General features: G+C 40.0%; 2 protein-coding genes across 4 annotated transcripts in view; both read left to right on the forward strand.

Annotated features, from left to right (window-relative positions):
• ppp1r9a (protein phosphatase 1, regulatory subunit 9A) overlaps window positions 1-12,376 on the forward strand; it is a 139,200-nt gene extending 126,824 nt beyond the window's left edge. Inside the window, exons 13-20 of one of the 2 annotated variants that reach the window (XM_034160178.1) lie at window positions 33-102; window positions 1,845-1,896; window positions 5,696-5,755; window positions 5,869-5,917; window positions 7,687-7,806; window positions 9,666-9,689; window positions 9,944-10,129; window positions 10,215-12,376. In XM_034160178.1, coding sequence (XP_034016069.1) covers window positions 33-102; window positions 1,845-1,896; window positions 5,696-5,755; window positions 5,869-5,917; window positions 7,687-7,806; window positions 9,666-9,689; window positions 9,944-10,129; window positions 10,215-10,382 — 729 coding nt within the window. In that variant the 3' untranslated portion in view covers window positions 10,383-12,376. The remainder of the gene's footprint in view (window positions 1-32; window positions 103-1,844; window positions 1,897-5,695; window positions 5,756-5,868; window positions 5,918-7,686; window positions 7,807-9,665; window positions 9,690-9,943; window positions 10,130-10,214) is intronic. The other variant, XM_034160179.1, reaches the window with a different exon arrangement.
• A 2,533-nt stretch (window positions 12,377-14,909) lies between these two features.
• Window positions 14,910-23,065, forward strand: asb4 (ankyrin repeat and SOCS box containing 4). 2 transcript variants are annotated; one of them, XM_034160854.1, is made up of 6 exons: window positions 14,910-15,274; window positions 17,464-17,763; window positions 19,110-19,352; window positions 19,437-19,684; window positions 19,864-19,977; window positions 22,462-23,065. In XM_034160854.1, exons 1-6 carry the CDS (start codon window positions 15,097-15,099, stop codon window positions 22,666-22,668), a joined length of 1,290 nt encoding a protein of 429 aa, XP_034016745.1. In that variant the 5' UTR covers window positions 14,910-15,096; the 3' UTR covers window positions 22,669-23,065. The 2 variants fall into 2 exon arrangements, with proteins under 2 accessions (XP_034016745.1, XP_034016746.1); XM_034160855.1 differs by lacking the exon at window positions 19,864-19,977.
• The last annotated feature ends 3,734 nt before the right edge of the window (window positions 23,066-26,799 follow it).

Genomic DNA, 26,799 nt, shown 5'->3' on the forward strand with positions numbered 1-26,799 from the left:
CCCTCAAACTCTTTGAGTCCTGTTGCCTTCAGGTCTCGCAGGGACACAACAGCCAAGAAGGATCCCCCAGACCAGCGCTGCAGCCGCCGTCTGCCCCGGATGGTTAGTACATCACTGAAAACGCACCCTAAAATCTGAAAAATGTGTGCTTGTTTCTTCCACTACTCCTCCGAGGTTCTTGGGCCGATTCACACCAAATCTATCTCCATGTTGGTTGGTCACAGATTTAAGGGGTTTATTTGGGCAAAGTTCAACATCACTGGGGTGAAAGCTAAAAATTTTGGTTGATTTGCCTGTTTGTTCTCCTCCTCCCAGGTACTTTGGCTGATTTCCACCAAACGATATGTGGATGAAAGTCAATCCCAGAATTGCCCTTGAACATCGAAGTCATTGGGGTCAATGGCCAAAATTATTGGCGGACATAATAAAATCATTCGCATTTAGTTGTTTGTCTGTCTGTTACCAGGATTATGGCAAATCTACAACATGGATTTTGACCAAATTTTCACCACAGATAGATATTGGGCCATGAAAGACTTCATTAAGTTTGCAGATTCTGGATCAAGATTTCAGTTTATATATGCTTTGAAGGATTAGGTACAAAAAAAAACTACTTCACAGATTCTCTCCAAATTTGCACCACAGATAGATATTAGACCATGGACGACTCCACCAAATTTTGGAGGTGATCTGGATCTGGATTCTAGATCAAGATTTCACTTTATATAGGCTTTGAAGGATTATGTCAAAACTACTTCAGGGATTCTCACCAAATTTGCATCACAGATAGATATTAGGGCATGGAAGACTCCACCAAATCTTGGAAGTGATCCAGATTCGCATTCCGGATCAGAATTTCAATATGTGTGCGTCGCTTTGTTGGATTTCAGGATTACGTCAAAACTACTTAATGGATTTTCACCAAATTTTCACCACACATTGGTGTTGGGCCTTGAAAGACTCCACTAAATTTTAGAGGTGATTTGGATCCGGATCTGGTTTTTCGATCAGGATTTCAGTTTGTAGACTTTTAAGGATTATGTCAAAACTGCTTCATGGATACGACATCACGATGTAAAACCAAGATCAGGAAGACACTATTTTGTTTCAGCTTGTGAATTAAATATCACATTCCAACATCTTGATCAGTCGGATCCTTCTGGATCAGTATGCAATTATTGCTTTGTGTTGTGGACTCCAGATTCTAGGTAAAGTTACAATGTGAATCACATATCTGTTGTTTTGAGTCCTTGTCCATCCTTGGCGGATGCCAGAAATCTCAGATTGCTCTTGTTATTAATTATTTATTTTGACTTTAATGTCCATCTCCACCAAACTTGGCACACATACGCAGTGAGATTGTCCCATCGAGATCAGTTTTACAAGTGGCCCATCAATGAGGTCATGATCACCGGAGTTTTTCAGAAAACTTGGCACACATATGCAGATGAGTTCTGCAGTTGGTCAAGTGATGTCAAATTTGCCAAAGGTCAATAAATGAGGACAAGGCCATGTTTGTTTGTTGGCCAACTCCTCCCAGGTCATTTTGCTGATTTATTTATTTTTACAAACTTGGTAGGTGAATGAAGACCCTGAAATTGCCCTTAAATAATTAATTTTGGCAAAGGTTGCAGTCAAGGGATTTGGTTTTCAACCAGATTTAGACCAAATCTGGTCCCAGAATCATCCAGGCAAGGTCAGCCAGAGGTCAGTCATTAGGGTGAAGGTCAGGGTCATTAGGTTTAAATGTCAGATTGCTGCGCCCTTACTATCTTCATACCCTGTTACCTAGTTAATTGTAAAGTTTAAAAAAAGCAATAAGTGGTCTCTGCTTGTCATTACAGGTTCTCCATCTTCTGCGGTGTCAAACCCGTCTGTCCGTCTGGAGGAGAACAGGTGCACGACTAAACACGATCATAATCCACAGCTACATCTTTGTGATCCTGGTTCATGATGTTTGTGTCTGGCGTCTTGGTGATTCAAAATAATAAACATAGGATGGAGGAGAACATTTCCACATGCTGGTTCAAGCATTTCTTGATCATTGTTCAAGGGCACTACAGCGCCCCCACCGTGACCTACATTCAGACCCAGTGAGCAGGTCATGAAGACAAAGTAGTTTTCACATGAAAGCACACAGACGGTCATTTACCTGGCTTTAATCAGAAGACGTTTTCTCTGCAGGCTGTGATGCACTGATGTGAAGACGAGCCCTCTGAACTTGTAACCATTTTTCACACAGACATAAAATAACCTCCATTACGTAGAAGGGTGCACATTTTAAGTACAATCCACACTTCACCATACGTCAGCACGACCAAAAGAGACAGAAGTGCTGCATCTGTCAGCACTGCATCATACAGGCGAACGTACTTTATTTGGATGTGAAATCAACATGCGCTCGTAGAGCGCAAACCTCCACCAACACTAGTTTCCAATTCCACAAAATTTTAATTTGGAAAAAAATTTTCAAGGTCAAAGTCCTGTTAGAAGTGGCTTTTCTTGAGCCAAATTAGATGTGATCAAATGTCAGGAGGATGTATTTAGTTTTTTTTTTTTTAACTAACTTTTTCGGTTTCTGAATTCTTTTTCAGATCATTTTCACAGAATGTTGGTTATCTCTGCAATGTCCATTTTGTCATTGCTTTTTGGCACTTGGTTTCTGACTGATAAGTGGAAGAGAGACAAACATAAAATTGGAACCTCCATCTAATTTTGGTGGTGTAGGTAAATCCACAGAAAAATTAGTGACTGAAGGACTTTTGATTGAGATATAATGCAAAATGTACACCAAATGGGCTTTTCAATATTAAATTCAAATCTCCAGAAAATCCACTATCCGGATCAGATCCAGATCAAACTTTGTCAGGTGACAGTGGGTGCCAGTCTACACCTCACGTTCAAATATGAGAGTGATTGGGGCACATTTGATTAAGATATAATGTAAAATATACATTAAATGGGCTTTCCAATGTTAAATTTAAATGCCCACAAAAGCTGTAATCTGGATCAGATCCGGGTCAAACTTTGTTAATCAATAAAGGATACCATCCTACATAACAAATATGAAAGAAATTTGATTTTTTTTGACAGTTATGAATTTATGAATATTCATTCAGTGTCCAACTTCGTTGGTGGAGGTAATTATACGTAAATGATTGGCCACCAGACGTAGGCTTTGGAAATGGAAGAAAGAAAGTAACAAACAAGCTCATTTAAAGTCTCATATAACTGTAACAACACCTGCTTGTAATTTCCATCATACATGTGATAAGATTTTTCCCTGCAACAAAGTCCAGATATGTCCAGCAGGTGGCAGACTGGTATCCAGTATATAAAAAAGCAAAACAAACTTGTTTTTTGTATTGATCTTGTGTATCAAAGTTAGCCAGATTTGAATATGTTTTGCCTAATTGTATATCCTGATGATACTGCTTAAAGCTGTTTTGTTTTGTTAACAATCATTCATCCATCTACTCTCTGCCTTTTAGGGTACATGCCTAGAACCCAGGATTGTGATACAATTACGAGGTCTGTCAATAAAGTATAGGTCCTTTTTATTTTTTCAAAAACTATATGGATTTCATTCATATATTTTTACGTCAGACATGCTTGAACCCTCGTGCGCATGCGTGAGTTTTTCCACGCCTGTCGGTGACGTCATTCACCTGTGAGCACTCCTTGTGGGAGGAGTCGTCCAGCCCCTCGTTGAATTCCTTTGTCTGAGAAGTTGCCGAGAGACTGGCGCTTTGTTTGATTAAAATTTTTTCTAAACCTGTGAGGCACATCGAAGTGGACACGGTTCGAAAAATTAAGCTGGTTTTCGGTGAAAATTTTAACGGCTGATGAGAGATTTTGAGGTGATACTGTCGCTTTAAGGACTTCCCACGGTGCGGGACATCGCGCAGCACTCCCAGGCGCCGTCGTCAGCCTGTTTCAAGCTGAAAACCTCCACATTTCAGGCTCTATTGATCCAGGACGTCGTGAGAGAACAGAGAAGTTTCAGAAGAAGTCGGTTTCAGCATTTTATCCGGCTATTCCACTGTTAAAGGAGATTTTTTTAATGAAAGACCCGTCCGCACGTCGGGACGCAGCCGGCGCGGTGGCACAGGAAAAACACCTCCGTGTTGATAACCATTTGTAAAATCCAGGTGGCTTTTGATGGCTTTCAGTGGAGTGAGTATATGAGAAATTGTTTAACAGCTGGACATGTTCCAACTTGTCCTTAAGGCTTCCAACAGAGGTGTTTTTCCTGTGGCGGAGCGTCGCGGCAGGAATTCCGACGAGGGGCTGGACGACTCCTCCCACGAGTGCTCACAGGCGAATGACGTCACTGACAGGCGTGGAAAAACTCACGCATGCGCACAAGGGTTCAAGCATGTCTGACGTAAAAACATATGAATGAAATCCATATAGTTTTTGAAAAAAATAAAAAGGACCTATACTTTATTGACAGCCCTCGTATATTTTAAGCGAACATTTTTATTGGAGTATATTTATGTGGCAATCTTTGGAACAGGTTATGTATTATGTTTTGTTTTTTTTTTACATTAATTTTTCCACAATAAATTGTTGGTACACAGAAGTCTTAAATCACTGTTTATTTCCAGAATAGTATCTGTCACATCCACGTTTAACTTGCAGAATATTTCTTTAATAATAATAATTGTTGGGAAGGTGTCGTAGCACGGACCCACAACAGGGGGCGCAAAGGAACGGACAATGAATAAGCCAATGAGTAACAATTTAATGTTGTGACAACACACAACTAAATTCACACAAAATATAAATAGACAATTAACACCAGGTGACGTGTGGGCAGACTCGAAGATAAAAGACCCCCGACGAGAGATGAGCCGCGTCCCACACGGCTTCCACCACCAACGGTCTGAAGAACACCGGAGCCGCCAAGTCCCGAGTCCCCAGGTGGCCTCTGTCTTCGACTGTCGACCCTGGTACTGCTGGCAGAAACAAAGACAGGATGGATGAGTGTGAATTCGCACACAGTAATTCCACAGTCTGTACACAGTTAGGAGGGAGAACCTCCACCTCCAAGTAGGAACACACTAGCAGCTCCTGTTACCACTTATCTGATTGGAGTGTGAAGCGAAGCCGTCGCTGATCACACCAAACGCCAATCCCACAGATAAGGTAGACACCACAGGATAACGGCTGCAAAAGAAGTTCAGATTATTACTCAACGATTTGAGTCAGCAGAGAAAATTACCTCTTCGGTAGTTGATTTCTCGGCGGGGAGGTGGAGTTGCAGTCCGGCTTATGTAGGTGGTGTGAATGAGTGACAGCTGGTGTGATGAGTGACAGCTGTCACTTCTTCTGGGTCTGGCGCCCTCTCGTGCTTGGAGCCCGCACTCCAAGCAGGGCGCCCTCTGGTGGTGGTGGGCCAGCAGTACCTCCTCTTCAGCGGCCCACATAACAATAATCATAACAATAAAAATAACATCCATCTCTTCCAGGATTCAGGTCCACAAAGCAACATTATTTTGTTTATGTATACCCATAGACTTGTCTGCCACCTGCTGGATGTGTCTGGGCTTGTTGCAGGGAATAATCCCACCATTATGTGCATGAAAGAAATTAGGAGGAGGTGTGGTCAGTTGCTTCCATGTCCAAAACCCTCGGTCTGGTGTCCACCAAGGCCACCGCTGGACCTGAATGTGTTCAACTGCATTTTTAGGTCGGTCCTCCCCAAAGCCACAGTGAAGGACACAGACCGCATAACATCACATGGAAACAGGTAAGTGATTATTGCGTGAATGAAACACTTCAGCAGAGCGCCTGCAGGTTTTATTGTGTTTCTACAGACATGTAGCAGTAAATGTAAAACCTGACATCTGTAAAATCTCTCAGCTCCACAGAGCCATCAGCAGAGGACAGTCCAGAGAAACGCAAGGCCAAGGTACACAAGATTACACAGTAGCAGTGGTGGGTACAGCTAACCGTAAAGTTAGCTTCGATAACCATTAAACCGCTAAAATATTTAGCATTGACTCGGTCACGGCCACATCAGATTACGCTGTTGGCTACTGATAAACCAGTTAAGCGCCGCAGGGGCTGCTGGGTATATTCAAAAGCAAAACAAACATACAACAAATAAAAAATAAAACCCCAAACACTGTCATCATCTTTATCAAAAGCAGTAAATTGCAGTATTAGAAGTCACAGATTATCTCTATAATATATATATTTATAAACCGTTAACAGAGCTACAGCTCACCTGTGTTGCGGTCACAAACACAAAACAAATGCACGAAAAATAAATAAATAAAAACACTGACTTTTGAGTTGCTTACATACCGTTTTTGTCCACAGTGTAACTTCTTGTCTTCTTTCCAGCACTTGTGTGCTTTGACCTGTGAACCGGAAGTGTTAGATAGCTCTCTGCATTCATAAACAGGAACTAACATGTATGATTTTAGGGTTTACTAACATTTTTGGCCATTAAATTTACTCACTTTACTAGTAAAAAAAAAAAAAAAAAATTAGTGGACTGAAAGTTAAGGGAGCTAAATTTAGCGGAAGCTAATTGGTCTGCTGATGGTTTTCAGCATTAGCTGAAAAGCTAATCCGCTAACGAAAATGTTAGCGTCGTTAATTTGTGGTTAGCGGATTACCCACCACTGCACAGTAGATACTTTTGTTTGCGCTCTGTAATTTACCATAACTTTAAATCCTGAGCTCTGTGACAAAATACATGATTAACAACAATCATAGTATCAGCTGATAAATATTGTGTGAAATTACACCTACTGTGCGCTGACAGTTAAATTTCACTTTCATGTTGTCACTTTGTCATTTAGCTTTAATGTGTTATTTTTGTTGAATAGCACTCCCTTACATGGCCTCAGTTCTTCTCCTCTTTCCGTTACCCGGTACGGTATTGGTTCGTGTTTTGCCCAATTCTGCTTCAGTCTAATGAAACTGAAATTCCCGCAGAGGAAAATCAGCATTGTCATGAAGGAAATTGTTGCAATTATAGAAATGCGTAATTGCATTATTGATCACAAATGAATCAGTGAGTGGGGCTGTGTGATCTTCAACACCTTCCGTGTATTATTTAAATTGCTGTTATTGACAGTGTGATTATTAGTTAAAATGTGTTTTTTCAGTTTTCACCGAATGAAGGTTGGGGCTTTGATTATTCATGTTGAAGGAAAATTTTATTTGTCCAATAACTTTTGTTTTTGTCCACTGGTGTGACATGAAGTAGAAATTTCTTGTCCCATACTCATTACCTTACTTGTCCGATTATAATTTTAATTAGCTCTTTTCAGTCGTATAAGTGTTATTGTTGAGCCCTACGTGCTTCTATAGAACAACTGTTGCGTAGAGTTTTGTCCGTGTGGTGATTCATTTCTTGGCAGCAGCTCACCTCAATTCGAGTTACTCTTTCACCTTACTTAAAATCCTGAACGTCCACACTTCATCTCTCTCAGTTTATAAGGATGTTGGGAGGGAAGTTCATCTTTATTGCTGATGTTGCTGATTAAATTCACAATATCGTGGTATGAATGCAGTGTCTTGTCACTCTTAATTACCAAAATTGCACAAAAACATGGTTAGACAGCAACTTTCCAACCAGTCCACTAACGTCTGCCCCAGAGGCAGCGAGCTCTGGCTATAAATCTTCAATTTGTTTTGTTGTTTTATTTACTTGGTTGTTTTTAGGGCTTCACTTTGAGTGATGATGTGAGCGCCAGCAGCAGCAGCTCAGCGGAGGTCAGCGGCCTACTGAGTGAAGTCAAGATGTCGGGGCGCTCAAACCCACTGGTGCTTTCATCAGACGAGGTACAGTGTTTTTGTTTGAATAAAACCAACCCCATTTTTCTAAAGATGCATAACATCACAAGCCACCCCACAAGCACATTATTGGAAAGGTTATATCACACTGATTTTGGTGACATATTATTACCATAATAATAATTAGAATAATAATAATAGTAATAATTTCCCTTCTGCATTATGTCACCATAAGTAGAAAAATAGGTGTTTAGCTGTTAATAATAATTAAAAATAATAATTGTGATTATTTAATCATAATAATTATTATTCAGTAATGATGATAATAATTATTATTCAATAATAATAATAGTAATAATAATAACTGTAATGATAATAATTATTATTTAGTAATAATAATAATAATAATAATAGGTGTTATTATTGATGTTGATAATAATAATACCAATAATAATTATTATTTAGTAATATTAATAACAATATGTAATATTATTTCATAATGATGATGATATAATCATAATAATTATTATTAACATTGCAATCGAGCAATTTTGCTGTCCTGTTATTAAAAGTACAGCAAGACGTCATTTAATCTGAGTACAAAAGCAAAAGAGCTGATTCATGTAGTGTTTTTTAAAAAGAAAACCTTCAGTTGCAGCAGATAGCAAGCAGTTGAAGTGCAAAATCTTTTTTCTTCCTTCATTGGTTACTGAGATCTAAGTAGTGGTTGAAATTGCTTGTTTTTGGCCATGATTGTGTTATTGATTTTGTTTCTGACAAAGTGTTCCATTACTGTATCTAAAAACTTGTATAATGCAAATAATTCCTTACCCATACTGCAATGACGCTTGCACAGATGGCTGGATGGAGGGACAGAACACAGTGCACTATATTTAATTAACTTTCCCCGATTTTTCCTTCATTTGTGTGGTTCAGGTTTGTTGAGTCAGCGAATTATTCGCTGGTGTTAAAATCCGCCATTTGTCAAGGCAGTTAAGGTTGACATGATTATTGATCAATCCTTTGCAAAAGTACAACATATAACATTGATTTCACCACATGAAAAAATGTATCCCTTTGTTGCATGATTATAAACTGAATATAATGTAAAATACAAAGTAGGTAGACATCTAATGAGTGACATATTTTGACAGTGTCCCAATTCACTAAATCCTAATGTGACCAGATGATGTGAAGCCTTTCACTCATCCATCTGTAAATCCCTGGAATAAAAAGCAAGTGTCATTGCTTGTTTTCATCCAACACAGTTATCATTTTCACGCCGAGTACCCACAGTTTTTTAAATAACATGTGCCCTTGCGCTCATCTGTGTGCTCATACGCAGGTCTTTTTGGGATTGCCATTTTCTAACATTACTTTCTCACACTAAACGTCTTGGCTGCTTGAGAGTTGTTTGATGACTGATGCTTTTATCACCATGTAAACTTTGCATCATGACTTCTCCTCAGTTGCTGCTTAGTGTCTTTTCAGTACAATCACAATGTTTCACCATCAAGTAGCAGTGGGTGGGTCAGTCTAGTCCTGTGAGGCACACTTGTTTCCTGGGTATTTGGCACCACATACTGTCGTGGATGTATATGACCCTGAATATAAAATAATCTTTTTTTCAGATGAATTTCCAAGAAAAATATTGCCATATTATATTCTGAATAATATGGTAAAATACCTGAAAAACCAGTCCTTTTAATTTGGATCTGCACCGTTTATCTTCTCGATTCTGTGGGATTGTTGTAGTCAGAGCAGCAAACATCAGTGCCACACTGTAGGTTTATTGTATTCAAAAATTTTGCTACTGTCATCGAATCTGTTTTGTGTTTGCTCTGGAGTGATGCTCTGCTAACACCCCAGTCACCTTGTGCTGTCTTCTATGCTGCCACCACATTTAGAGTCTGGATATGATAGATGACGAGGTGAGACTGAGGCAGCATGCCTCCAGAGGATACGTGTTGTACTGCATGCATGTCTTCACATGTCTGCAACATGCCCCCCTCATATTTTCAAACATCATTCATTGTGACAAATGTGTTTTCGGTGCATGTTGGTTGGATGTTTAGTAATCTTTGCTCATTTGCATCATTAGTCATGTAATGTCCTGCAGTAGATGCACTTTAATTTACTCGTCAATTAACTGGACCTCCGTTTGTCTCTGCTTGTTGTGAATAAGCAGATTTTGGATGAGGGACACCTCCCACAGCAGTATCACTGGCAGAACCACAGCGTTAAAGAGTGGACGTCCCAGCAGGTAGCCCACTGGCTCATGGACCTCAATCAAGAACATCATATCCCACAATTCACTGCCAAAAACATAGATGGAGAACAGCTACTGCAGATCAATAGCACTGAGCTCAAGGTGAGTTCAAATTTCATATTTTTCCTGCAAATATAAATACATGTCATGCAGGCCGAGCTGTGCTTGGTATGTCTGTATGTTGCAGGCCCTTGGTGTCACTTCTTCCCAGGACCGCGCCCTGATCAAGAAAAAAATTAAAGAGCTTAAAGTTTTGATGGAGAAAGCCAAGAAGAACCGAGAAAAACTGGAGAAACAGCGTGAGAAGCTGCGGAGGAGAGAGTTGGAACAGCAGCAAAAAGAGGCGAGTTCTTAGACCAGTGGACGTTTTACTGTAGCACTGCTACTACCTGTAGCACCTGGAGGAACAGAACGACAACAGGGGCCCTACAACAGAGCCCTGAGGGACACCTGCTCATGAGCTGTCAGCGGAGGAGCATCATGACCAACCGCGACCAAGCAAATTAAACCAAAATGAGGATGCTGCCCCATCATTGCCTCACTCGACACCAACCGGTGTTTTTTTGTTTGTTTTTAACATTTACTCAATCCTATTTATTTTCTTGATTTCTTTTCCTGTACATTGCGTTATTTATTAATATCCAGTGAAACATTCATCTCATTATGGATGGACTTGTCAGACGTAATGTACGTATACAGATACAAACATGTCTGACGTGCCATTATGACAGACTTCCGTTTGACTGTGTACATCAACGGAAACTCCACTGTTTTGACACTTGGGGAAATTATGAGGCAATACTCCCGTCACACCACACGGTGTCTCTATGCTGCTTATTTTCACTGCTGAAGACGGACAACACTGGAACATTTCAATGGGACCTGAAACGGCGGGACGTTTCTTTGGAGAAACGAGGTCTATCAGTACGTGGAGAGACACTGAAAGTGCAAACACTGTAAATTCAGCCTCAGCGCCGGCTCGTCCAGCGCGCCTTACGTTGCACATGTACCACACAGTACGAAAGCAGTTCTCAGCATACGAACCCCAACAAGGACATCCCCAGTGAACTGGTAGGATTGTTGGAAACTTCAGGTACAATGTAGTCATGAATTTGTAACTTACCAGTCCATGACAAAATGAAACCCCACCCCTTCTGCTCATATGCATAATGTTGCTACGGCTCTGCTTCTAACCTGCTTTTAGCCATTTTATAACCCCTTAATTACAACATACGAAACAGCCATGTCCTTAGATATGAGCTGTCAACATTTTCTGAGATTACTGTGGGTGGAAACAGACAGTAATCAGGTCAGCAATTTTGCATTAAATGTGTAAAATTTTTATTTGCCTCGTAGAGCCACGATGAGTCTTGAAGGTAAGACATGATAGCGTTGTCGAGAGTGCTACAGTAGGTACAGTTAATTTAGTTAAAATTTTCTTATAGAACAGGTTCGGAAATACTGTTTTACTTGTGAGTTAAAAAAAGTATGCTTTTGATGGGATTTTGGACATATGTACTTTATGGTGTATATGTTTTAGGATAATGTAGCTGACAGACAGACGAAAAGTTTCCTGCATTACTTTTTATCATTCCCAAAAATCATTGCGCAGGTTTGCAATAAATATAGCAACAGCAGTGTCACCATGTTGGAAGTCAAGGCAGCTTTGGACATTTTGTCCCATTTCGTCTTCAGGACCCTGCCTGGTGTACTGTTGTGTCATAACAGTGTAATAACAGTCACACCAACTTGTTAATATTATTTATTTTTTGTTAATAAAGCAACCGACTATAGTTTATGATAATTCCTACAAAATAAGAGTGTTAACATATCATAATAATTTATACAGAATTTTATTACTTCCTTTTGCCAAAATAGTTGAACCTGTTTATTAAAAGTGATTTTGATTCAGAACGTCATCAAACGAACTGACAAAGGTTTGGAATGACTTGACTTGGGATTGCAAAGTGAGAACAACTTCAAGGGCACTGACACATACATTTGAACCATTTTAGTAGCTGCATCGCCATCCTCTGGTAGGTGGGTTGAACTTCGCATGCTTTGAAGAAAACTAAGAACATGCACTCACATGACAGTTCGCCGGAACCCTGCCATAGGCGTGGGTCATTATAAGTTCCCATCCCGCTCGTGGTTGTAATTTTCTTCTTCTTCTTCTATGCCGATAGTGCTACTGCGGTCAGACTCCAAAACGCGATCCCGATGTATTCTTATGAAATATTTTGTAAGACTTGAGCCTTTCTGTGAATACCCTCACCCTGTCAGTCCATACACAGACTGCACTCTTGACTTTTGTATGTGTGGTAAAACACTGAAAGCAATATGCTGTAAGAATCCTGGAGAAGCCTTGTATTCTGTTGTGTCCCGTGTGCGTGCAGTTTACTGGACGGCAAAGGTCACGCCTGAGCCAACACATGATTCTGGACCTTTTCTGTTTTTTTTTTTGTTTTTTTTCCTGGCTTGATTCAAAACCTACTAGTGGGGCGGCATAGCAAAACAATTGTTCATTTTGTGATAAAAGCATGGAATTTGGCACACATATTCTAAATGAACTAATTAATTAACTAATTAATTAATTATTTTCAGATATGGAGCCATCCTGGAGCTGACCTCTAATGAGCTACAGGGGTCAATAAAGAATTACACAGGGGTCAAAATTTAAAAATGCTCCAATCATGTTGATAACTAAACAACATTATTTGTCTGATCAGGTATAGTTTGGACTATCAATGACTGACTGTTCTGGAGTTATGGGGTAAAAACAGAAAAAATGGTGACAAAGATCATTTTCAGTTTGTACAGGGGTCAAAAGTTAAAGTTGCTCCAATTTTGCTGAAAAGTGATGCAAGTTATTCATTGAAATAAAAGGATTAATAAATGGAATAGTTTTGACTGTGTTGAATGCTTGGTCTCCAAAGTAAAGGTCAAACAAGGTCAATGTCCATTGGATTCTATGACGTATGACATATGTTACCCTGTAACATGACAACTAAGCATGACAGATGGTTCAAACTATTCCTTTTTAAAATGCTATTAACCAATAATTTGCATTTTTTTTTTACCAAAATTGGAGCTAATTTAAATTTTGACCCCTGTACAAACTGAAACTGACCGTCACCATTTTTGCTGTTTTTACTCCATAAGTCCATGGAATTCAGTCATAGATAGTCCAAATTATACCTTTTTGGAATCATTATGATCAGACAAATAATGTTGTTTAGTTTTCAACTTGATTGGAGCATTTTAAATTTTGATCCCTGTGTAATTCTTTATTCACCCCTGTAGCTCATTAGGTCAGCTCCAGGATGGCTCCATATCTGAAAATAAACATTAGTTAATTTAGAATATGTATGCCAAATACCATGCTTTTATCACAAAATGAACAATTGTTTTGCTATGCTGCCCCACTAGTAGGTTTACTAGTAGGTTAACCACTATATGTGGATGAGAACCTGCTGCTCCTGGCAGGTAATGGCAAACATTTGAGTCTCGAAGGGTTTGTGATACCTTTGTTTTTTCTGTACGCAGAGAACATATGATAATTGCAAAATGTGAGTCATGCATTTACTTTCTGAAAATCTGTTATTCTCTTGCTCTTTTTTGTTTGTTTGTTTTGTTATGACTATGGTCTGTTTTTTTAATTTTGAAAAGTTTGAAAGGGCAGCTACCTGTCACACTGAGTAAACTGTCCACCGTTTGATTTTGTTCCTTAAGCACGCCTTCCTGAGCGATCCCTCACTTAATAAACAGGCCATGAACGATGTTATGGCTGCTTTTGATTGTTCCTTTCAGTCATTATTTCTTAATTATATAATACATTTAATTCAGTCCTCTCAAGGCTTCTCCGCTGACACGTCACACTGAGTTACGTTGAGTTATTGTTAAACTCTGCTCCCCATTTCATGGGTATGGATCCTGGAAGATCACAGTTTGAAACCATACCTTGGAAAACCTTCAAACAGTAATTACCCAAACCTTTAAACTTCTACAGCTCACAGTCTGAAAACTGAAAATCTTGAGGAACCCACCAAAACTTTTAATCACAGTTTTGATTGACTTGAGACGAAGATGAAGTACTTCTGTGCTAGAACATTCTTGAACATCCACAATCTTCAGATACAGGTTTGTCATGTTCACCTTCTGGGATGCATATCTGGGAATGTGAGGACAGAGCTTTACTGAATTTAAAGATTTTTTTTTCCCCACCAAAATTGGATTATATAGTGGATTCTAATAGAAACCATGCCATTTTTGGGCAGATCCCTAAAACCGTGGAAACTGCAAAACCCAGGGTGCAGAGGTGGGAGTAAGTCACTGTCAAGTCATCCGTCTGCAAGTCCCAAGCCAAGTCTCAAGTAAGCTGTCAAACACTTGAGACTTGACTTGGGACTTGCTGATTCATGACTTGAGAGTGACTTGATGATGCTTACTCCCACCTCTGCCAGCGTGTGATAAACCATCTTTTGATGAAGTTTTGTGAAAACGGCCTATCGTGGATTAGATTAAAATTTGGGATACATTTCGTGATTTGATAAATAGGCCATTATGAAACAGTAAAATTGTTGGGCTGGTTTGGATAGTGGACATATTAGTACCATTACCTGGAGGTTACAAGTTGGTAAACCAACAGCAACAAAATAGATCCTGTAAAAGGACCCTGTTTCAGAGGAATCATTAGTGGTGGGACTTGCTCCCTCAGTGGACACCTCTCCAGATTGACTGGCCAAGAAACAACTACAGCCAGTGTTCCAGTCCCACCTCTTCCTGTTCTATTTATACTCGTCCTAAAACCCCCTCAGGTGTCCCATTTCTCACCAGCCCTCTCCTGTCAACTTGTTGTCGTGCTGCTTCTGAGTCATTTCCGTCTTCCTTTCTCACTGACATCATGGAGGCCCATCGCTGTGGGTTTGCTAGACACCTTCATTATCACCATCTGTGTGTTCATCTCCAGTATCCTCCATGCTGTGTTGAGAACGCTAATAATTGCGTCTAAGCTGCCAGCTGGACTGGCGGTGCGAGTACTTGGCTGAGGTCCTTCTGTCAGGACAGCCATGGAGGAGCTGAGTCCCAGACAGCTGGCTAACCGACAGTTGAAGCAGCGGTTCCTGGAGGCCCTGAAGGCCAATGATGCCCAGGAGGTCCTCCGGATTCTGCTCACCACCGACCTCGACGTTGACACGGTGCTGGAGGTGGATGACCCGAGCATGGTGCTGGCTTCATACAAACAAGGTAGGTGGGAGGCCAGAGGAAATAAATCAGAAAGAAAAGCATGCATGGTAAACACTGTAGTTTGAATAGTTCTACAATGCATCCACTAGGTGGCAGTAAACATCCACTAAGGTTAAAGCTTCTACTATCTACTGTTGGTGGGCTCATTCTTTATTCTATGCCATATCTATCTATCTATCTATCTATCTATATATATATATATATATATATATATATATATATATATAGGGTTTTGGTTTTTTTTTGTCTTTTTTTTTCTCCATTAGTGAGGTAACATTTTAGTTTCTGGTGCGCTGGTGCTGTGCGTCACTGCACCAGACCATGGAACTGTCTTGGGTCCTGGATAGGGATGGGTATTGATAAGGTTTTATCAATATCGGTGCCATTATCGATTCTGCTTATCGATCCGATTCCTTATCGATTCCCTTATCGATACCTCGTGAATTATGTACTAAAAGTAGGCTTTACAGGTTTTCTATGTATTTCCTTGAGTCTTAAAGTAAATAAATGTGAAATTAGTCACTGTATCCTTGATCTCTGGACATAAATAAAAATAAACAAAACTGTTTCACTTTGAAGTTATTAATTCAGACTGAATTCTATCGTTCTATCTTGACTCATCAGAGAGCCGCGCAGCGTTTGGAGCTGTGTGAACAGAACGGAGGATGATTCTCGTTTCTTTCTCGCAACAAGACAGGAGTCCCAGTTAGTAACTTTAATCTGCACAAAAGTGACTCACGATTTCACATATTCAGGGATGAAAGTGGTGAAAAACAAAAAAAAAGCTGAAACCCAAAATTACCCCCCAACACCACCCACACGAAAATGTTTCAATTCTAGAAGCTCTGAAATGAAATCTGGGACTATTCCAGACAATAAACTGGAGTGAGTGCAGCATCCATTTAGGTGAGAAAAAAACAAAACTTTCCTTATTCAAATTCATTCCAGTAGTATTCTGCTCTTACTAGGATGCAGCAGTTTTCTAGTTTGGCAGATAGTTCTGGAAGAAATCACTGAAGAATAAATTAACAAACTGAAAATATGGTTTGACGGAAAAAAACTGTCATTAAACTTAAATAAGACAGGGATGAAATGGAGGTGTAAGAGTCACTAGGTGTTCACAGGAAACACTTATTTCTGTATGTATTTATTTATTTATGTTAGTTGATATTATATATTTTCTGTTGTTTCTATTCAGGTTCTTTTTGTCTCTTTCTCTAAAATTGTATATAATAATCATTAGATTATTAATATATAAGCAAAAATAAATTTAAGGAACATTACAATTTGAAAACAAATGCACCCAAACGTGATGACGGCTGCAATTGCTAAATGCTAACTTTTAACATTGAAAATGCCATAGACATGCTAACGTTTTAGCATCGCTCCCGTTTTTAAGTTATAAAATACATCTATCAACTGTTTCAGAAGACCATAACAGGTCGGTTTAAAATAGAAAAGGTAAATAATACTCACAGACGTATGCTCTTTAGGGTTTTAGCGGGGGGAAATTAAGCGAAAGAAAGAAATAAACGAAGCAATCGACCGAAGCATTGCTTCAATCTGCGAACCACGCTTCGATTGGTTCAAGGTTCAAAGCAAAGCCGCGCTGCAGAAAAGTTGATTAAGTACCCGCTGCAGGGTCTGTAATCAATGTAGAGAAATTATCATTTTCCTGACAAACACCCGCCTAAACAACGGCCACTCTGAAGGACCGATAACAGAATCGTTAAGCACAAAGCTTATTGATGTCGGTGGATCGAATCATTTCTTAACGATACCCGAAAGGAACCGGTTCTTGATACCCATCCCTAGTCCTGGATGACAGCCAACCAGGCAAACAGCCAATCCATCCACATCTCTCGAAAGTAGTTGCAGTCAGTTTAAAAATGGGTGTTGCCTTGGCCTTGACCAGGTACTGGGGTCCTCAGTAATGAGACACCTACATGCTGGATCATGCCAAAGAAAAACAAAACATCATAGCTGAGGTTCCCTCGCAAAGCAAGAGCTGCTGCTCATCTTTGTGTCCCGAAGTATTAAGGGTCCTTCAAAGAGACCTCGTACCAAAGCTATCTAGTTGTCATCTTATGTCACTGGTCATCATCAAGTCTCATAGTAAGACAAGAAGTACCAGGACCCATAATTAAGACCATTTGACAAATAGAAAGGTGTTGTCTCATCTTCAACAGGGTATTGGCTCCCAGGTTACAAACTGGAGAAGTCCTGGGCAATGGGCATCCATGTCTGCATGATGTACAACGCTTTTGAAACAGCACTGGTGCTCCTGGAGGAAGGAGCAGCCATCAACCGCATGCCCAACGGGAAGACGCCGCTGCACGTGGCTTGCGAGGTCTCCAACAGCGATTGCGTGGCCTTACTTTTGTCACACGGGTCCAAGATCAATAGCCTGTCTTTGAGTGGGCACACACCGCTGCACTACTGCATCACCAGGGAGTCCGTAGACTGCGCCAAGCAACTTATCCTCAAAGGTGTGTGGGACGGGACAGTGGGACGGATGCGTGAATGGCGATGAGTGGACAGATAAAACAATGTGTGGAAAAGGCGATGCAGTGAAACGATAACCTCCACTCCAGATTGTTGTCTGGAGGGGATGGACTTTCAATCTATCTATCCACTCTGTGATACACGGTACATGTCCAGGCTGTCCCTTCCTCTCTTCACCTATGTCTATTGTTAGCGCAACTCCCAAACCATTCAGTGTATTTCTGTGCAACTTCACACAATAGTAGCACACCATATGCAGATGTGCATGAAGGAAAATGTTGTCAGACTGATGTTTTAAAGTGGAGATAATTTGACCGTTGTGTGTAGTTGATGCATCACATGATATTGACCTCGTAAGTGCAACTCCTGCTAAACCACTTCATAGATTTCAATGAAACTTAACACAGTGGGTGCACATCATGTGAAGGTGTACAGGAAAGAAAATGATTCCAGTACAACATCTTTAATGGGAGATAACTGGACTTTTATTGTTTGCCTAATACGTCATATCTCAAAAGGATATACTAATACTGCTATACAACACATGCAAACAACTAGCATGGGGATGGGGGGAGCACTATTATTTTGTGAGCATCTTCACGGAGATCTAGTTGAAATCTATATCAGTCCAATATTTTGACCAAGTTTCAGAATAAATTTTTCTTTTGGGCAAAGAAAAATGATTTTTTTTTTTTTTTTTTTACCAACTATAGGGGGAGTGGCATTAAAGAGATCATTTGCATGTACAATCTGGAGGGTCTACAGAGATTCCGTCTAAAATTCCAGTGTACCGTGACTGGATAGTTACCCAAGAAATGTCTGTACCAAATTTTAGTAAAACAAACAGATTTGTTGTAATGATTTGAACATTGTAAAAAAAAAAAAAAAAAAAAAAAAAAAAAGGGGGGGGGGGGCTTTAAAAAAATATTCACAGACAATGACTTTTTTTTTCTTTTTTGGTAGGCAGCATCCCAAGAAATCTTCATGCAAAATTACAGAAAAAAAGATATTGAAGAGTTTTTCAGCATTTAATTTATAAGTATGAAAATTGCCAGTTTTTGCACTTTGGGGGAGCAAAAATTGGTTGCAAGTCCAAGCTTCCATGACCAGATGTCCTCACCAAATTTCAATGGACAGTTTTTGACAAAATCTCCAGACGGTGCTCTTTTGTACTGTAATCTTGATGGCATTAGTTCTTTTCGACCTGGATGAAAAATTGGTAGCAACACAAATTTGTAAACAAAAAAAATTTAAATGGCAAGAGGCGTAAACAAAACTTGATTGAAGGACTTGAAGAGGAAATAATCACTTTTGTTTTGTTTTGATGGAGGTGCGAAGGTGAACATGCCCAGCCAGAACAACAACGAGGACACTCCCTTACACACAGCAGCCAGATTCGGCGTTCCAGAGCTGGTGGCTCTGTACTTGGCCCACGGAGCTTCTGTGGATGCTCTCAACTCTTTCCAGGAGTCACCCCTGTTGACGGCGGCCTTCTGGGCTTTTGATACCAAAGATCAAACCTACAATCAAGATCACCATCTTGTCTGTCGCATCCTGCTGGACTACAAAGCAGGTAAGTGTCCGACAGATGCTGTGATTACGGATTACCCCGGAAAACTTTGAGGCTAGTTCCTACCGTATCGCTGAACTGTTCCAGACCCCAACCTCCAGGAAGAAGACCATAAAACCGCTCTTCACAAAGCAGCCTGGAACTGTGATCACGTCCTGATGCAGATGCTGCTGGAGGCCGGCGCGGACACGCGCCTCATGGACATCAACGGTTGCGCGCCCATTCAGTATCTGATCAAAGTGACTGATGTCAGGCCGATGGCTGCGCATGAGATCTGCTATCAGCTGCTGCTCAACTTTAACGCAGCACGGGTCTACCCGCCGCAGTTCCACAAGGTACCAAGAGGCAGTAGACAGATGTGAAATCTCACTTTGTCTCATTAATATGCAAATATATGCAACAAACAACATAAAAATCTAATTCAGCTTGTGTAGTCCCCTGGGGTACCTATGGTGTGTGTATATATTTGTTGTATTATGTGCTCAGTGTTGACATCATGTACATGTACATGCAGGTCCTACAGTCCTGCCACAGCTTCCCCGGAGTAATAGAAATTATGGTCAACTCTTACGAACACATACAAGCGACGAAGAAGTGGAGAGCCGCCATTCCTGATGACTGCTACGAGGTGTGTTCAGTCAAACTCCAGGTCAACAGTGGAATGAAATGTTTGTTTTTTTAAACCCTCTAGTAATTAAGTGCATAAAAAAGAAAGCATTTATCTGAATTCAACACTCAGTCCTCCCATTTCAAAGGGGCACCACATCGGGCCTCTCAAAAATTATCAGGTTCACGGTGGGAAACATGTTGAGCTCATTCAAGCTGTGCATGGATGAGGACATCTGTTTTTTGAAGATATAAAGTGCCCCCCATTTTTAGAAGCCAGGATGGCAGCCATCTTGAATTAAAAAAGAGACAAAATTCAAATACAGTGGGGAAAATAAGTATTTGACCCCCGGTCAGTTTTGCAGGTTTTCCCACCTACAAAGAATGGAGAGGTCTGTAATTTTTATCGTTTTGGCAAACAACCTCCTTCCCTCAGTAAGAGCATTGAAGATGGGTCATGGCTGGGTCTTCCAGCACGACAATGACCCCAAACACACAGCCAGGGCAACTAAGGGGGGGCTCCGTAAGAAGCATTTCAAGGTCCTGGAGTGGCCTGGCCAGTCTCCAGACCTGAACTCAACAGAAAATCTTTTGAGGGAGCTGATACTCCAAACCTGAAAAATCTGGAGAAGATCTGTATGGAGGAGTGGACCAAAATCCCTGCTGCAGTGTGTGAAAACTAGGTCAAGAACTACAGGAAACATCTGACCTCTGTAATGGCAGACAAATGTTTCTGTACCAATTGTTAAGCTCTGTTTTTCTAGGGGGTTGAATACTTATTTTATGCAATAAAATGCAAATTAATTATTTAAAAATCATACAATGTGACTTTCTGGATTTTTTTTTAGATTCTGTCTCTCACAGCTGAAGTGTACCTACGATAAAAATTACAGACCTCTCCATTTTTTGTAGGTGGGAAAACCTGCAAAACTGTCAGAGGGTCAAACACTTATTTTCCCCACTGTATAGCTATGTATAGATCAGGTTTAATTGTGTTTTTAGTGGCCAAATCCATAGTTTATGGAATGATTCCATGATGGTAATCCAAATGACCAACAAAACAAGAATAATCTGCAAGAAGTTTGTAATTTTGTTGTCATTTCTGGATTTTGTTTTTGAGCCGTGTGCATAAGTCTACCTTTATTAGCAGCTGCGGATAACTTGGCAGCTGCTGAATGTAACTAATAAAGTAACTTGTAATCTAACTTGGTTATGTTTAAGACTGAGTACTCAATCTGAACCAGGTAACCAGGTTAGGCTACTAGTTACCTTATTTGTTACATTACTTATGAGTTACAAGTTGTCAACAGCTGCTAATAAAGTAACTGTATAAGTAACTAAAAAAGTAACATATATATATATATATATATATATATATATATATATATATATATATATATATATATATATATATATGAGGTCTGTGAGAAAAGTATCCGACCTTTTTATTTTATGCAAAAAATATATGGATTTGATTCATATGTTTTTACGTCAGCCAAGCTTGAACCTTCGTGCGCATGCGTGAGTTTTTCCACGCCTGTCGGTTACGTCATTCGACGGTGGGCAGGCTTTGAGTGAGCACTGGTCCACCCCTCTCGTTGTTGTTTCATTGCGAGGAAATGGCGGAATGATTTGGGCTTTTTTTCCATCAGAATTTTTTCAGAAACTGTTAGAGACAGGCAGCTGGAAACCATTCGAAAAATTTATCTGGCTTTCGGTGAAAATTTTACGGGCTTCACAGAGAATAAGGAGTGTTACTACAGCTTTAAGGACGGCCCACAATGGCGCACGGCGCGCCGCACTCCGAGCCGCCATCGAGAGGCAGAAACCACCACATCATTTCTAAACGGATCGCTGTGTGGAGCCAGGACCGTCGTGAGCAATTTCTCTGGTTATCACAAGAGCTGGACATCAGCCATTTTCCGGCAGATTTCACTTTTAACAAGAGATTTTGTCATGGAAAGCCGCACGGAGGCTTTGTGCGTCATGACGGATTCGCCGATGAAGCGAGACAAAGGAACACCTCTGTTTCGGAGTGTTAGAGGACAAGTTGGGACATGCCCAGCTCTCCACAATTTCTCTTATACTCACTCGACTGGTAAGCACTGAAAGCCGAGATAGGCATGTCCCAACTTGTCCTCTCCAGATGTGTATAAATATATATATATATATATAAAGAACAAAAGGCTTTCAGCTTTCAAAACCCTAACCTTGGCAAAATAATCACCACTAAATTCCTTTTTGTCAACAACACTGTGGTTTTTAGCAAACTAAATTAGAATATCATGACACTTACATGTATACACATTGAGAAATTCGTAAATGAAGGTTTCAAAATTCAACAGCCATTAGACATTTGAAAAAATGTGACATTTACTATTCATCATTTTGTGTTGTTTGCCCAGAAAACCTGATGAGATTATTCAAAACATGACTGATTAAAAATCACTTTCTTCCGTTTTATGTTCGCGCGCGGCCATCTAAACTCTCTCTTTTGTTTTCGCAGCGTCACAAAGAATTCTACGACTCTTTGTTTGCCGTTTGTACCAACAGCCCTCGCACCCTGCTGCACCTGTCCAGGTGTGCCGTCCGGGCCCACCTGGGACAGTTCTGCCGCAGTAATGGGTTCTGCCACGGTGTTGTGCCACAGCTGCCTCTGCCACCTGCCATGAAGAAATATTTATTACTGGAACCTGAGGGGGTTGTGTACTGACGGAGAGCTCACCGGGACTTACAGACTGTCAGGTGCAGTCTGTGGTGAGTCTTACAGAGGAGTCGTGCCGTGTCTCTGCAGACCGAGGGTCAGTGTTGATGTCAGGTCAATGATACACCTGCTGTGTACAGTCCCCTCGTTGTTTTGGCTCTACCCGGTGTTTGTGCAGCAGCTCTAATGCCTCCCTTGTTTCTCAGCTTCAAAATGGCTTTTCTTCCATAACCGGCTTCACGTTGGTTTATCCTTTTAAACATCACTTGCAGTGTTCAAGGATGAAACTCAAGGCCAAAACCAAGAGTAGACACGCAGAGCTTTTTACTGTTCCCAAAATTAACTGAGCAGGACACATGAGGGGAAGAACAAACGTGACAGTCATATGTTCCAGTATTTTTGCTATATGTTTGTAACAGACCACTAAAAAGGACTGATACTTTGTATTGTTAAATCTGTCTAGATGTAAATAAAAGCTGAAATTCTGAACTGTCTTGTATTCATTATATAAAAAACAATAAACAAAACAAACTAACCCAAAAGTCTCCCATGTTTCAGTACTTTTGGAGGTCATAGTAGCTTTTAGAAACCAAGTCATTTTCATATCTGACATTTTCCACTGAAGTATTTTCTGAGATTATTTAAAATGGACCCTATTTAAAGATGATTTAAGGTTCAACTTTCACTCAGAAAATGGATTGCATTTATACTGTGCTTTCTTGCACAAAATGCTTTACAGTGATGCCTCACATTTGCCCATTCACTGATGTCAAGGTGCTGCCATACAAGGCGCTCAACTGCACACTGAAAGCAACTTGGGGATTAAGTACCTTGCCCAAGAGCCCTTCTTAATTTTCTGGTCTGACAGGAATTTGAACCTAGGATTCTCTGGTCACAAGCCCACCGCTTTAATCACTTGACCATTCATATCCAGTAAAAATAATGTGACCCCATTTTTAAAATAAAATTGCAGGAGGGAAACTATTTGCTTCGTGCCTGTAGCAGTAGTCAGGAGGACTTCACTTCACAGCAAAGGATTCTGGGAGAACTGTAATAATAAATAATTATTTATTCTGTTATGTGAGAATGTTTTATGTAGGTTCTTGTGGTGAGCTTGTTAAAGTTACATAGATAAATCATTGTAATGTCAAAATGAAGACGCAAGATTTTGTATCTCAGACAGACTTTCACTTCTCACGTTCATCGTGAGAATATTTAATAAGTAGATTAAGTAGAATCCCTAAATCGGTTCGCACTTAATCTGACTGTGCTCTTGACACTGACTGAACTTTGCAAATTCTCTCAAGCTGTCACTTTTCTTTTATTCCTACAAACACAGACCTTGATATTTTCAGCAGGCGTCACACCGCGCAGTAAGAATTCCCTCCACAACAGCAAAAACCTGTCTTTGAATTGCTTTTTTGTCTCTACTGTATCGTCCTCGTCTGCTAATTCTCCAGAAAACTTCAAAAGGTCTAACAAGGGCCTTTAATTCTGCAGGAAAAAGTGTGAGGTGAACCATCAGTGTGCACCAACTGTGCAAACAGTGCACGTCCTCTTATCCAGGTATTAAGTCTAATTTAACATGGGGAGATAATGCTCGTGCACTGCACAAAGACGCACACACAAGATGAGTGCACAGAGAGGCGCTATTGAGCCATTAGGTGTTTTTTTTTTTTTTTTTTTTTTTTGAGAATCCAAAGAGGAGAAATTGAACTGGAAGCCTCGGGGAGCATTAAGTACAAAATGCTTTGCAGCTTTCAATAATAAGGCCTGAATCACTTCCTTATGCTGGTGCCTTATTCTTTGTCTCTGCACGCAGACATGACCGCATCCGAATGTCAAAGATGCTTTTGAAACATTACAGACAAAAATCAGCAAATACTTTCAAGGAGTCATCTTATACACTTTTTCACTAAAATACTGGTTTTAAAAACTAATATTTTCACCCAGAAATGCCCAATAGACACTGAAACAACGCATTTAAAAAAGTAAGGGCACTCAGAGGAAACGTAGGCCTCACAGCCGTCTGTCTGTGGTCTTACACTGGGCAGTTCCAGCATTATTCTCATTACAGCGTTACAGCTGTTCTGGTGGGTTAAAGCAGAAAGTTGTTAACTTTTTACATCCGCCGAGGATGTAATAAAATCATCAGTGTTTATTTATTTATTTGTCTGTCTGTTAGCATGATTACTTCAAAAATACTGCACACACCACAGATGCAGTATTAAAGAATGGAAAACTCCACTGAATTTTGGAGGTGATCCGGAATCACAATTTCACTTTATATAGGCTTTGAAGGATTATGTAAAAACAAAGAAAAACCACACAAAATTACTTCACGGATTCTCACCAAATTTTCACAACAGATAGAGATTAGGCCACAGAAAGCTCGATTAAATTTTGGAGTGACCGGTATCTGGATCCACATTCTGGATCAATATCTCACTTTATGTAGGCTTTTAAGTATTACGTCAAAACTACTTCACGGATTCTCACTACATTCACACCACAGATAGATATTAGGGCGTGGAAGACTCCATTGAATTTTGGAGGTGATCCAGATCCACGATGTTTCAGAATCTTCTTGTTCTGCTCCTCGGTCTACCGGTTTACTGTGCAGCTCTTAAACTTTTCTTTTAATTAATTTGTTGAGGTTCACATTTTCAGGTTCTTATCAGTTAATCCATAAACTGACAACTTCAACTGTAATACTGTGATATTTTGTGTTAGTTCATCTTATTAGGTTTTTTGTCTGGATTTTCTCTCATTTGGAACAACTCCTGAATATTATTGGGTATTACTGTACATAATTTGAGGAATTTTAAATCAACCAGACCTTGGATGCTTTACGACTGACTATGACTAGCGAGTAGAATGTCATAGAAGATTGTTTTACCATTGCTTAAAGAGTAAAAGCAGAGCGGGACAGTGTAGTCCTGCATCTTGTTGGCTGTAGAAAGAATGTTTCCTAAAACAAGTTGAGGGCAAGTAGGAGGGCCTTGGAAAGACAGTCATGGAAACCACAAGTTTGAAAGCTGTGACACAGAACAGAGGTATATTTACTTCAACACCACATTTCCTACCGTTTGTTGGCTCAGCCAACTATGCAACGCTGCAGACATTTAGACACATTTATCACGTATGACGTTCTCAGCTGTAGACGTATAAACTATGAAAGTCTGACAGTCAACACAAGGAGTTGGGCTACCAACATGGAGATTCGGTTTCTAATCCCGGTCACACTACTTGTCTGTATCCTTGGACAAGGCACTTGATCTGTATCGTCCCCCGACCACCCAGCTGTAAATGGGTACCGGCCTTATCTGGACAAGTAATCTGTGATGGACTGGCGTCTCATACAGGCGGAGTCGTACAAACTCTGAGCACCAATGGGTTGATACGCTGCAAAAAATAGTAAAGTTAGAGTTCCTTCATCAGTATAGTTCAATGAGCTACAAACGTTAGAAGAAATAGTTTTTATTTGCAATAATCACTAGTCCTTTTAGTGTCAAACTACAATGTCACTACAGGGATATTTAAACTCTCTCTTTCTCTTACAAGACCCTAAAACAATAACAAATGTTAAAGGGGTCATATTACACACCTTTTCCCGAAAGCTAACATGTAGGTCACTCGTATCAAAAAGTTCATAGAAAAAATAATCCATAGACACCGAGGTGAAGCATCCTGAAAACTGCCACCTGTAGCTTTATGACCAACAGGTGTGCTAGAACGATCTGCTCCTAAATGACGTATCCATTAAAGATTATTCCATTTGAATATATCACAAAGAAGTCGGTCACTTTATACAAACTGATAGAAAACCTTTTAAAATTTCAGGAAAATTATTGATCATCAACTATAGACCTTTAGCTCAACAATGATGATAGAAGTACTAAAATATTTAGGTGAACAATAGCTTTTATTTCAACTTCTACCTTTTTAAAATATTATTTCAGGAACACAACAGGCCAGCTTGCTGGATTAACTTTTTGATGTAGCTAAATATGTAAAAGTGCAGAAAGAGTTGGAATTCCTAAAAAAATATTTTTTTAAAAATAATTTATTGCATTTGGCACCACTGTTCTTGTTTTGGACATGTCAGTTTTGTGCGTACAAACTTACTTTTGTGCGTGC

This window comes from Thalassophryne amazonica, chromosome 20 (assembly GCF_902500255.1).
Source record: "Thalassophryne amazonica chromosome 20, fThaAma1.1, whole genome shotgun sequence".
Lineage (NCBI taxonomy): Eukaryota > Metazoa > Chordata > Actinopteri > Batrachoidiformes > Batrachoididae > Thalassophryne > Thalassophryne amazonica.

Excerpts from the sequence above, each read along its gene's own strand:
- asb4 (XM_034160854.1), top strand. The coding sequence starts at position 15,097 with ATGGAGGAGCTGAGTCCCAGACAGCTGGCTAACCGACAGTTGAAGCAG. Across the intron at positions 19,685-19,863 it reads ACCCGCCGCAGTTCCACAAG|GTCCTACAGTCCTGCCACAG; the intron begins GTACCAAGAGGC and ends ATGTACATGCAG. Across the intron at positions 19,978-22,461 it reads TTCCTGATGACTGCTACGAG|CGTCACAAAGAATTCTACGA; the intron begins GTGTGTTCAGTC and ends TTGTTTTCGCAG.